This window comes from Scyliorhinus canicula, chromosome 16 (genome assembly GCF_902713615.1).
Source record: "Scyliorhinus canicula chromosome 16, sScyCan1.1, whole genome shotgun sequence".
Classification (NCBI taxonomy): domain Eukaryota; kingdom Metazoa; phylum Chordata; class Chondrichthyes; order Carcharhiniformes; family Scyliorhinidae; genus Scyliorhinus; species Scyliorhinus canicula.
In genome coordinates this window covers 114,739,162-114,752,868 of record NC_052161.1, presented here as the reverse complement: position 1 = coordinate 114,752,868, position 13,707 = coordinate 114,739,162, and the positions used below count along the sequence as shown (strand labels likewise).

Here is a 13,707-nt window from a genome sequence, read left to right as displayed (position 1 = left end):
GTAATCAAAGGAGGCAGAGGGATGGTGGCCCTCTGTGCTGTGGGCCATTGGGGTGAAGGTACCTCTTTGAATCAGTAGTGTTCTGCTTGGCTTGGCCGAAAAGCTGAGGTTGTGCTTGTGAATTGGTGCTGGAATGCAGACTTGGAGAATCAAGGGGAATGGAGTCTTGGAAGAAAATTTTGAGGCCATGTAAGTTGGAGCGACTTTTGTATAGAATTATAAGGCTATAGATCTTCAAAATTGAAGACTTGAATCCCTCATGAGATACAGAGTTTTAGTGAGATTAGTTGACTCAGTGTTATCGACGTCTGGGAGGGTTGTTGAGAAATCTTTGGAATTTGTCTTGGTTGTATCAGCCATTTATCGTGCAATGTGGTGTGTTTAACCACAGTTTGCCTTTAATTCACATTTCATAGAATTTACAATGCAGAAGGAGGCCATTCAACCCATCGAGTCTGCACTGGCTCTTGGAAAGAGCACCCTACCCAAGGTCAACACCTCCACCCTAACCCCATAACCCAGTAACCCCACCCAACACTAAGGGCAATTTTTTGGTCACTATTGCAATTTATCATGATGTGGAGATGCCGGCGTTGGACTGGGGTGAGCACAGTAAGAAGTCTTACAACACCAGGTTAAAGTCCAACAGGTTTGTTTCAAACACGAGCTTTCGGAGCACGGCTCCTTCTTCAGGTGAATGGAAAGGCTTGTTCCAGAAATGTTTATATAGACACAGTCAGAGATGCCCCGGAATGCGAGCACCTGCAGGCAATCAAATCATCAAAGATGCAGAGAGAGAGGTAACTCCAGGTTAAAGAGGTGTGAATTGTCCCAAGCCAGTTCAGTCGGTAGGCCTCTGCAAGTCCAGGCTTGTTGGTGGGGGCCGAATGTAATGCGACATGAATCCCAGATCCCGGTTGAGTCCGCATTCATGCGTGCGGAACTTAGCTATAAGTTTTTGCTCAGCAATTTTGCGTTGTCGCGTCTCCTGAAGGCCTCCTTGTAGAATGCTGACCCGGAGATCAGAGGCTGAATGTCCTTGACTGCTGAAGTGTTCCCCAACTGGAAGGGAACAGTCCTGCCTGTTGATAGTCGCACGATGCCCGTTTATTCGTTGTCGCAGTGTCTGCATGGTCTCGCCAATGTACCACGCTTCGGGACATCCTTTCCTGCAGCGTATGAGGTAGACTACATTGGTCGAGTCGCACGAGTATGCGCCGCGTACCTGGTGGGTGGTGTTTCCACGTGTAATGGTGGTGTCCATGTCGATGATCTGGCATGTCTTGCAGAGATTACCCTGGCAGGGTTTTGTGGTGTTGTGGTTGCTGTTCTGAAGGCTGGGTAATTTGCTGCAAACAATGGTTTGTTTGAGGTTGCGCGGTTGTTTGAAGGCCAGTAGTGGGGGTGTGGGGATGACCTTGGCAAGATGTCCATCCTCGCTGATGATGTGTTGGAGGCTGCGAAGAAGATGTCGTAGTTTCTCCGCCCCAGGAAAGTACTGGACGACGAAGGGTACTCTGTCAGTGGTGTCCCGTGTTTGTCTTCTGAGGAGGTCGGTGCGGTTTTTTGCTGTGGCGCGGTGGAACTGTCGATCAATGAGTCGAGCGCCATATCCCGTTCGTACGAGGGCATCTTTCAGCATCTGTAGGTGTCTGTTGCGCTCCTCCTTGTCTGAGCAGATCCTGTGTATACGGAGGGCTTGTCCATAGGGGATGGCTTCTTTAATGTGTTTCGGGTGAAAGCTGGAGAAGTGGAGCATCGTGAGATTATCTGTGGGCTTGCGGTAAAGCGAGGTGCTGAGGTGACCGTCCTTGATGGAGACGAGTGTGTCCAAGAATGGAACTGAATTTGGAGAATAGTCCATGGTGAGTTTGATGGTGGGATGGAACTTATTGATGTCATCGTGTAGTCGTTTCAGTGATGTCTCGCCGTGGGTCCAAAGGAAAAAAATGTCATCGATGTATCTGGTGTATAGCATCGGTTGAAAGTCCTGTGTGGTGAGGAAGTCCTGTTCAAACTTGTGCATAAAGATGTTGGCATATTGAGGTGCAAATTTGGTCCCCATGGCTGTTCCGTGCGTCTGGATGAAGAATTTGTTGTCGAAGGTGAAGACGTTGTGGTCTAGAATGAAACGGATGAGTTGCAGAATTGCGTCTGGAGATTGGCAGTTGTCGGTGTTGAGGACTGAGGCTGTTGCAGCAATGCCGTCGTCATGGCGACTATCAACAGGCAGGACTGTTCCCTTCCAGTTGGGGAACACTTCAGCAGTCAAGGACATTCAGCCTCTGATCTCCGGGTCAGCATTCTACAAGGAGGCCTTCAGGAGACGCGACAACGCAAAATTGCTGAGCAAAAACTTATAGCTAAGTTCCGCACGCATGAATGCGGACTCAACCGGGATCTGGGATTCATGTCGCATTACATTCGGCCCCCACCAACAAGCCTGGACTTGCAGAGGCCTACCGACTGAACTGGCTTGGGACAATTCACACCTCTTTAACCTGGAGTTACCTCTCTCTTGCATCTTTGATGATTTGATTGCCTGCAGGTGCTCGCATTCCGGGGCATCTCTGACTGTGTCTATATAAACATTTCTGGAACAAGCCTTTCCATTCACCTGAAGAAGGAGCCGTGCTCCGAAAGCTCGTGTTTGAAACAAACCTGTTGGACTTTAACCTGGTGTTGTAAGACTTCTTACTGTGCAATTTATCATGGCCAATCCACCTAACCTGCACATCTTTGGACTGTGGGAGGAAACCGGAGCACCCGGAGGAAACCCACGCAGACATGGGGAGGATGTGCAGACTCCGCACAGACAGTGACCCAAGCCGGAATCGAACCTGGGACCCTGGAGCTGTGAAGCAATTGTGCTATCCACAATGCTACCATGCTGCCCCTGTACCTATTATTCACCCTGAATGTTAGTGTTTTTTAAAAATGTATTTTATTACAAACATGCGTGAAAACAGGTTACAGCGAATAAACACCCCGGGAAACATACTTCCCAACAATCAACTATACAGTTGAATGTTAGTGTTATTATAGATATTGTAAATTGTTTTACCTATCTGATCTTGTAAAGTTTATTTTTGTTTGTTCAGAACGTGGAATCTTGGGGCTTTTTTCTCTTAGCAAGTGTCTTGGATCTCAAACTTTGCTACTGCAACCAAAAAGTTATTGATCCCTAACCACATCAAAACCAAAATCTTTGGAGTCTGATCCAGGATCATAACAAAAGACACTTACTTACTCTAACCTCTTCCCTGATTCTGTAACTATTTTAAAATTATATTTCCTCATCACTCACAGAAAATCTTTCCCTGTTCATTCCGTAAAATCCCTTCTTAATTTTAGACTTAAAATAAATTTCCTCTTGGTCTTCTCTGCTTATATGGACATAGTAAGAAGTCTTACAACACCAGGTTAAAGTCCAACAGGTTTGTTTCGAATCACTAGCTTTTGGAGCACAGCTCCTTCCTCAGGTGAATGGAAGGAGCTGTGCTCACCTGAGGAAGGAGCTGTGATCCGAAAGCTAGTGAATTGAAATAAACCTGTTGGACAAAGACAGGAACAGAAACGCATCCAAGTTTAGTTAAGAACAAAAAAAAAAGGAGCCAGAGAAAAGCTTCCAAGCAGCAAGTATGCTCCGAGCTGGATTGTCCAACTACTGGAACACAGGAGAAGACCCAGGAGCTGTCTGCCGGTTTCATGTTGTGGAAAAAGGTTTGAAGAAACCCGAGGAGTCAGTAACAGTGTGTGCATACCAGAAAGTGGCGGCAAAAGATCTGATCTCTCCAATAAGAAATCTTGCACAAAGTTTGATGAAGAGCCAAGGTTAAGGAACTCATGTATTTGCCCTGAAGCTAAAGCAATAGTGAGTTTGCCCCTGGGCGGCATAGTGGCACAGTGGTTAGCACTGCTGCCTATGGCACTGAGGACTTGGATTCGATGCTGGCCCCAGGTCACTGTCTGTGTAGAGTTTGCACATTCTCCCCGTGTTTCACCCCCACAACCCAAAGATGTGCAGGTTACGTGGATTGGCCGCACTAAATTGCCCATTAATTGGAAAAAAATAATTGGATATTCTAAAATTTAAAAACAAATAGTGAGTTTGACCCGAACACATGGGCTCTTATTTCGATAAGATTTCTAAATATCTTATGGGAAAAGTATGAGGTTATGCATTTTAGTAAGAATAGAGGCATAGATTATTTTCTAAATGGGAATAGGCTTCGGAAATCAGAAGCACAAAGTCCCAGTTCAGGATTCTCTTAAGGTTGACATACAGGTTCAGTTGGCAGTTAGGAAGGCAAATGCAATGTTTTTTTTTAATAAACGTTTTATTGAGGTATTTTTGGTATTACAACAACAACAAAATAAACAATGTATATGAATCTATGAACATAGTGTGAAAGCCGTCTCACTCCGTTACAGGTCCACCTTTATTAACCTCCGGGCGAACCCTAACAGTGACCCTCTCATGGCGAATTTGATTTTCTCCAAACAGAGAAAGCTATCCATATCCGATACCCAGGTCTCCGACTTTGGGGGCTTTGAGTCCCTCCAAGATAATAGTATCCGTCTCCGGGCTACCAGGGACGCAAAGGCCAGAACATCTGCCTCTTTATCCTCCTAGATTCCCGGATCTTCCAACACCCCGGAAATCGCCACCTCTGGACTCGGTGCCACCCTTAACACCGTGGACATGACATCTGCAAACCCCTGCCAAAATCCCCTAAGCTTCAGACATGTCCAGAACATGTGGACATGGTTCACTGGTCCTCCCGCACATTTTGCGCACCTGTCCTCCAACACAAAGAATCTGCTCATCCAGGCCACTGTCATGTGAGCCCGATAAACGGCCTAGAATTGTATCAGGCTGAGCCTGGCACTTGTTGCAGATGCGTTGACTCTATTCAACACGTCCACCCAGAGACCATCCTCTATCTCTCCCCCCAGCTCCTCCTCCCACTTGCGCTTCAGCTCCTTGGTCTGCGTCTCCTCTGACCCCATAGGTTCTTTGTAAATGTAAAAACTGCTCCCCTCCTACCCATTTGAATCTAACCTGTCCTGAATCCCACTAGGTGGTAGTAGCGGGAAGGTTGACACCTGTCTACGTAGGAAGTCCCGCACCTGCAGATACCTGAATTTGTTTCCCCTCACCAACCCAAACTTCTCCTCCAGCGCCCTCATACTCGGAAAGCTCCCCTCTATACACATATCCTCCATCCTCTCAATCCCTGCTCTCCGCCATATCCGGAATCCCCCATCCATACTTCCCGGCGCAAACCGGTGATTAGTACAGATTGGGGACCAGACCGATGCTTCATCTGCTCCCACATGTGTCCTCCATTGCCCCCAGACTCTCAGGGCCGCCACCACCACGGGGCTGGTGGAGTACCGTGCCGACGGGAACGGCAGAGGCACAGTTACCAATGCCCCCAGACTGGTGCCCTTGAATGAAGCCGTCTGGTACGCTCCTATATCGGCCCTCCCCCCATCACCCACTTCCTGATCATGGCTATATTCACCACCCAGTAATAGTTACTAAAATTTGGCAGCGCCAGCCCACCCTCTCCCCAACTCCGCTCAAGCATTAGCTTCCTTACTCGCGGGGTCTCGACCACCCAAACAAAGCCAGTGATCACTTTGTTGACCCGTTTATAAAAAGGACCGCAGAATAAAAATGGGGAGACACTAAAATACAAACAGGAATCTTAGGGTGAACCATCATCTTCACCGTCTGCACCCTCCCAGCTAGTGACAACAGAAGTGCATCTCCAAAAATCGTCCTGCATTTGGTCTACTAGTTCGGGACAAATTAAATTTATGCAGCCGGTCCCATTCCCACGCCACTTGGATGCCTAGACACCTAAAGCTTCCCCCTACTAATCTAAACGGCAGGTCCCCCAATCGCCTCTCCTGTCCCCTCGCCCGGACCACAAACATCTCTCTTTTCCCCTTATTTAGCCGATACTCCGAAAACCGGCCAAATTCCCCTAGAATCCTCATGATTTCTTCCATCCCCTCTATTGGGTCCGATACAGAAGCAGGTCATCTGCATAAAGTGAGACTCTGAGGCTCTCTGAACAATTGCCAACGGCTCTATAGCTAGCGCGAACAACAGTGAGGAGAGGGAGCATCCCTGTTTCGTCCCCCAGTGCAGTCTAAAGTAGTCCGACTTTGTCCTATTTGTCTGTACGCTTGCCACAGGAGCCTGATACAGCAACCTGACCCAGTCAATAAAGCCCAACCCAAATCTGAACCGTCCCAGTACCTCCCACAGATATTCCCATTGTACCCGATCAAAAGCCTTCTCTGCGTCCATTGCGACCACTACCTCCACCTCACTACCTTCTGGGGGAATTATGATCACGTTTAATAGCCTTCTTATATTGGCCACCAACTGCCTACCCTTAACAAACCCCGTCTGGTTCTCCCCAATAACGTCCGGAACACAATCCTCAATCCTGGAGGACAAAATTTTGGCCAGCAGTTTGGCGTCCACATTCAACAGGGATATCGGCCTGTAGGACCCACACAGCTCCAGGTTCTTGTCCTGCTTCAGGATCAGTGAAATAGTGGCCTGTGACATCGTCGGGGGCAGCAGCCCTCTCTCCCTTGCGGCAAATGCATTCTTAGCATTCATGTTGAGATGGCCAAAATCCAAGAGCAGGGATGTACTGTTGAGGCTATATGAGGCTCTGGTCAAACCCTTGTTGGAATATTGTGAGCAATATTTTTGGGCCCCATATCTAAGGAAGTATATGCTGGCCTTGGAGGTTCACATGAATGATCCCTGGAATAAAGGACTTGTCATACGAGGAGCGGTTGAGGACTCGCGGCCTGTACTCATTGGAGTTCGGGGATCTCATTGAAACTTACAGAATACTGAGGGGCTTAGATAGTGGACATGGAGAGGATGTTCTCACTTGTCGAAGAAACTAGAACCCGAGGGCACAGCCTCAGACTGAAGGGATGATCCTTTAAAACAGAGATAAGGAATTTCTTCAGCCAGAGGGTGGTGAATCTGTGGAACTCATTGCTGCAGAAAGCTGTGGAGACCAAGTTACTGAGTGTCTTTAAGACAGAGATAGATAGGTTCTTGATTAATAAGGAGATCAGGGGTTATTGGGAGAAGGTGGGGAATGGGGATGAGAAACATATAGGCCATGAATGAATGGCAGAGCAGACTCGATGGACCGAATAGCCTAATTGTGTCCCTATGTCTTATGGACTAGAAAAATGGGGCTGGTTGAGCACACTGGGCTAAATCGCTGGCTTTTAAAGCAGACCGAGGCAGGCCAGCAGCACGGTTCAATTCCCGTACCAGCCTCCCCGAACAGGCGCTGGAATGTGGCGACTAGGGGCTTTTCACAGTAACTTCATTGAAGCCTACTTGTGACAATAAGCGATTTTCAAATTGACTCAACCCTGAACTGAGCTGGGGAACCCGTCAACGTTCTCACAGCAGGTCCCACCCTTGTTACTAGGCAGAAACCACAGTACCACCATTGGAACATACTGTACCTTAAAATGCTACACTATCCATAGGAACACACAGAATGAATGGGTTTCATAAAATCTTTTCTGTGACTTCTGTTTTTTTCTTTCTTGCTAAGGTTACCTATTGAGTTGTGATTACACAGTTGTCTACATAATACCTGTGTAAAATTCTGTTTCTAAATGCAACCTCTCTGTGTCTCCCAAAGACGAAGCCCAGGAAGCAGAAGCAGTTCAAATCCTGCATGCAATTTTTGACCTGCGGAACCAGGCGTACCTTCCAAAACAAGGCAAAATAGGAAAAATTGCTCTCACCCTGGCCATGCTTTATTACCTGTTCTTGGATTTTGCAAAGGTAGGTTTCACATTGCTCTTTCAGGCAATGCATGCAACTAATGAACTAATATAGATAATGTGATGGTCGCCCAAATAAACCTGATCATTGATAACAGTATTCATGGATTTCGGCACTCATCCATTTTGTTAAGTTGCTAAAGCTAGATTAAGCTTTCATCAAAGTGTTGAGCGATGAAACCTCAAAAAAAGGCCACATATGATGAGATAAAGGCCATGTTGTATTATAAAAGTACCACAAACCTCAAGAGCTGGGTGGGTAAGCTCAATGAACCCAAGTAAAAAAAAAACGTCTCAAATTCTGCAGAAATTTTGCAAGTTTCAGTTGGTCCAGTGTCCCTACTGGAAATAGCACATATTCAAAGTGGCCTTTGATGTCTGTGGGAAGAATTGGCCACATGGGCCAAGATGCTGCCAGAACCACTGGTTTTGTATGCCGGTGAGTTAATACTTTTGGGACAGGTGGTCAATTTCTATAAAGGGGAGAATGCTTTCAATTGCATTATTATCACCTCCCATGAAAACTACAGAAGGGCAGAAGAAATGTCAGTTAATAGTTGCAATTCACCTTTTAGGCCCAGTACTCCTCCCCTATTGGCACGGTAACAATTACACTGTGAAGCATAACCCCCCTTCAATCTCCTAACAGCATTGATCACATACCAGCTGCTAAAAAAAATCAAGATTTCCCCACTGAATGAATGGTTAAAAACACTATTCAACATGGTACTGGATAAAATTGACCTGAAGCTTGGGTTTTTAGCGAATTACAGTTAAATACAAAATACAACTTGCATGAATCACTTTCACAACCAGCGGATGCCACAAAGCGCTTTACAGCTAGAAAATTACTTTTTGAAGTGTAGTCACTGTTGTAATGTAGAAAATGTGCCAGCCAATTAGCACACAGCAAACTCCCCCAAACAGGAAAAATGTGATAGCGACCAGATGACCTGTTTTGTGATGTTGATTGTGGGATAAATATTGGCCAGGACACTGGGGAGAACTGCCCTGCTCTTCCTCAAAATAGTACATGAAGTCTTTTAACAGGTTTAGTTCAGTTGGCTGGACGGCTGGTTTGTGATGCAGAGTGAGGCCAACAACACGGATTCAATTCCCGGACCAAATGAGTTTATTCATAAAGGCCCCTCCTTCTCAACCTTGTCCCTCGCCTGAGGTTTGGTGACCCTCAGGTTAAATCACCACCAGTCAGCTCTCCCCCTCAAAATGGAAAGCATTGGGATAATGACGACTTCACATCCAAAATACAGCACCTCCGACAGTGCAGCACTCCCTCCACTACCCTCCCTCCCTGCAATGGAACTTGAATCCAGAATCTTGTGACACCGAGAAGAATGCTGCCAAGTAAGCCACAGCTGGTATTCTCAGTTGATCCCATCCGTTGCAGCAGCTGGACCGTGTAACTGGTTTTCAATGATAATGATGAAGTTTGGACTCCCACTAACCAGTGATAGAAATCTCATTCGGAAGTGGGCAGATGTGGCTAACACATGATCACCATTCACTGCTAACCTAATACACTAGGAGTAGTCACTTTGTTTGTCAGGGAGCTGGAAGTACTGGGAACTGTACTCCAATAAGAATCAGAGCGTTGAGGGGATCATCAACAGAGAGAGCAGACCTGTTCCACATGTGCAGAGTACCCAAGATGTTCATTTGCCTGTTTTCTCCACAGATGGCTTTTCTTTAGAAACTGTAAGAAGGCACTGGTCATTAAAGAAAAACGAGCCCTTTTATAGAAACCAAAATCATAACAGAAACTTGCTGTACTCATTTGAACACAGGACAGTGCAATTGCCGAAGAAGGTTCAGAGGTCTCTCAAGACCTGAGGTTACCCAAAATATTTAATTTGTTCAGAAGAAGAAGAGCGTGAATCACATTCCTATCAGACTATATCTGAGCTCAAACAAGACACCTAAACCAAGAGGAAATTTAAAAAAAATTAAGTCAAAATTGCAATTTTGTTCGATACAGACTCAACATATTAATGAATCTTTACAGTATATCAGAGGAAAATAGTGCAGGAATTTTCATGCAATTCATAAAAAGGGTGATTCCATTTCAGAAGGTAAATGAAAATATTAATTTAAAACAATTAAGTCTTTTGATTTGAGAATCATGCACACGTTCATAAAAATTCATACCGAAGTAAATCTCTGTTTAATGTGACAACCTATCCCATTCATAAAAATTCCAAGGTTTTGAATACCATAATAACACCGTTGGACAAATTCCTACAACCTTGTTTACAACTACAGTAAATTCATTACATTCTAGAACATGTGAAAATATACCTGATCAATGGCTCATATAAGTTCATTGTTCGTTTGTTCGGATTACAGTGGTAGTGATTTGTCACCAGTTTGTTCCCCATCCCATTCTTTATATTAAACCTAGTTTAAGAATTAGCACAGGATTATTGACCATTGTTAAATCAGGAAATAAAAATGTTTTCAAAAGAAATCCTAAAATTTACATTGCCCTGACTTCAAAAGCCATAACACTGACAACATTAATGCAATACACAGCCTGGTGCATTTTAATTTTAGGCTGGTGATCAATTTTGTAATATATTTTAATGATCTGTGTGTCCATATTGAGCAGGTTCTAGGGTGACAAGTAAGGTTATTTTCCTCTCAAAGGTGATATGCGTGAAACTTTTCCCCGGCTCGAGAGACTCTAGACGAAGGATCATAGTTTTAGGGTAAGGGGCGAGCCATTTAGGGTTGTGAATGTAGACATTTCTCCGCATGAGGGTAATAAATCTTTGGAATTCTTTACAATAGAGGGCTATGGATGCTCAGATAATGTGTGTAAAGATTTTGGGGCATTAAGGGAGACAAGACAAATGGAAGTCAGGCCGAAAATTTGAATTAACATAAATGATCAGCCAGAATCTTACAGAATGGCAGAGTAGGCTCAAAGGGCCATGTATGGCCTACTCGTGCTCCACTTTCTTATGTTTTCATAAGAGGGCAAGAATGGTCCACTATACAAGAATGGTCCACTATACTGAAGCGAGAGTCATTAATTTAGTCCTTTTTTTTTTAAATAAGAAAAGATCAGATATTGCTTTAATACAAGATTGTCTCTTGTTACAGGCCGTTGAGTATGCAAAACAGGCTCTAGAGGACAGCCAGACACTTTCACACAATGAGAAAGAGATTGCCAGCATCTCACGTCTTCTCGAGATGGCTGAAAAGGCACTTTCATATCCTGGAGGAAAGGGACCATCTCCTTACGCGTGGGCTAACTCATGTTAAACGTTGTTATGTCTATGTGTCAGTGGAAAAATAAATGGAGCACTTGTTGCATTTTTATGTACTCACTTGGCAGTGGTAAAAAATAACACCCAGGAAGTTCGTCTTGAGAAAAGAGACTGCAATTAATCCAGGCATGCAAGCTTCAACTGCGACAATTAAAAACCATTATTACAGAGCAAATAATGTGCCATTGCATCAAAAATACTAATTTATATAGCACCTAGTGTCTCACAAACATCTCATAAAAATAATTTACTGTAAGTGCATTGATCAGTGCGCAAATACTGCAACCATTTTACGCACAGCAAAATCCCATCATGGGGCAGCACGGTGGCACAGTGGTTAGCACAACTGCCTACGGTGCTGAGGACCAGTGTTTGATCCTGGCCCTGGGTCACTGTCCGTGTGGAGTATACACATTCTCCCTTTTTTTTTGTGGGTTTCAACACCATAACCCAAAGATGGCCATTGTCCTTTGAAAAATTGCCAGACTGGAGGACACCACAAAAACCAGGTGGTGTTGATTGTGACATACGGTTTTGAGTCTTCCTCTAACAAGAGCGGTTAGTTGGCTTAATTCATGCCAAGTTTGGAGAACCACTTGCCTCCTGCCAGAGTTTAAAACAGATCTTCTACCCGTGGCAATGGGCAAGCATCCAACTTGGAAACCCACACATATGTGCACAGAACAATCACTTTTAAGAACCGGTGCAATTGGAGTTGCCTAGTGTGAGAACTGAATGGGCTCAATGATTCCCAACCTTTGCAGTCAATCCAATTCCTCTTCCACTTTTCCTTCATGATGTAGCGCACTGTTGTAGGCTAGGACTGGGATCCCCGAAAGCCTGCCTTGGCCTGACCACCGCAGAATCAAGGGCCACTACAGCCAAGTAGGATACCTCCTCGGAATTGATGGAGGATGATCCAAGGCAGGGCTGCACTTGTGGCTGACAAAATCACAGGAGTAGGAAACAGGACGTCGGCTAGCAAACATGTCACCCTATCCAAGGGGGACGCCAGCTCAAAACCCGGACCCTCCACTTAGAACAACCTGATGACGAGAAATGTATGCAATTCAATTGCATTGTCGCGCCATGAGATGCCTCCATCAGGATTACCGTCCAGGTATACCGTCACCATTAAAGATGGAGTTGGTCACTGGGGTCGCAGTTCAGTAATTGGGAGGCAGACCTTCGAGAAAATCAGGACGGGAGTTCAACAGCTGAGGTTGCAGGACCTGTATGGGGGAAACCCCTAGCCATGGCTGATACGACAATGACCCCGGTAATTTACAGGCAGCAGTCCTTTAGGCTGCCATTAATAATAGAGAAGGGATCCGGACCGAGTCTGCTGGGCCGTGACTGGTTACGCCTTCGGTTAGACTGGCAACATATCTTCCAGATGGGAACCAGAGTGCTTTGGGGAAGTACCCTGAAGTCTTCCAGGAAGGCCTGAGCAAAATTAAGGGAGCTGTCACCAAAATACATGTGGACCCTGAGCCAAGCCTAAATACTTCCGGGCCTGTCTGGATCCCTATGCACAGATGGTGAAAGTTGAGGATGAACTCAGCCAACTGGAAGGCCGTAGATCATCGGACCGGATGGTTTGCTGATTGGACAGCTATTCCAGTACTAAAACCTGACAAAATCATTCGCCTGTGTGGTGATTATAAGTTGACCGTCAACAGGGCCTCCTGTCTGGACAGGTATCCAATGCCACACATAGAATACTTATATGAGAAGTTAGCTGGGGGGGGGGGGGGGGGGGGGAGTCGTTCCTTTTCCAAGCTCAACATGAGCCACGCCTATTTCCAGCTGGAGTTGGTCCCCGATACCAGGCTTTACAAAACTATTAATACCCACAAGGGCCACTACAAATACACAAGACTGCCGGCTGGAGTGTCATCGGCTTGCACAATTTTTCAGCACATTGTGGAAAACATCCTGAGAGGGCTGTGTGGGGCTCTACTTGGACAATGTCCTGTTGGTCACCAGAGCCACGGAAAGAGAGCACCTGAACAACCTGAAGGCAGTCTTCTGCCAGTTCTTCAAGATGGGCGCCTACCTCAAGAGGGGAAAGTGTGTTTTCTATGCCAAGGAAGATACCTACATGGGGAATTGTGTGAATCAGGACAGACTACACCCAGTAGAGGAGAAGGTGCGGGCAATTAGGCAAGCCCCCCACTCTGGAAAATGTAACAGAGTTATGGGCGTTCTTATGTCTTGTAAACTATTATGGGAAATTTATTCCTGGCCTCGACCCACTGCATGCATTGTTGAAGAAGCACCAAGAATGGGCATGGAGTGCACCTCAGGAGGAGGCTTTTTCTGGGGTGAAGCAGCAGCTAACATCATCCGGATTATTGACACATTATGACTCCTCCAAGCCTCTTTTGGTGACATGTGACAGCTCACCTTACGGAATGGGAGCTGTATTGTCCCACAGCAATGTTGATGGAAGAGAAAGGCCGATAGCATTCGTGTCAAAGACATTGACCGTTGCGGAGCGCCATTACACCAGATAGAAAAGGAAGAGCTGATCAGTACGTATATGGCCGCTGATTCA

At 45.7% G+C, this 13,707-nt stretch overlaps 1 protein-coding gene across 2 annotated transcripts in view; it reads left to right on the top strand.

Moving 5' to 3' along the window:
* zmynd12 (zinc finger, MYND-type containing 12) overlaps positions 1-11,325 on the top strand; it is an 83,327-nt gene extending 72,002 nt beyond the window's left edge. For both annotated transcript variants that reach the window (XM_038821465.1, XM_038821464.1), the window contains exons 8-9: positions 7,713-7,858; positions 10,981-11,325. In XM_038821465.1, coding sequence (XP_038677393.1) covers positions 7,713-7,858; positions 10,981-11,142 — 308 coding nt within the window. In that variant the 3' untranslated portion in view covers positions 11,143-11,325. The remainder of the gene's footprint in view (positions 1-7,712; positions 7,859-10,980) is intronic.
* Positions 11,326-13,707: the final 2,382 nt, after the last annotated feature.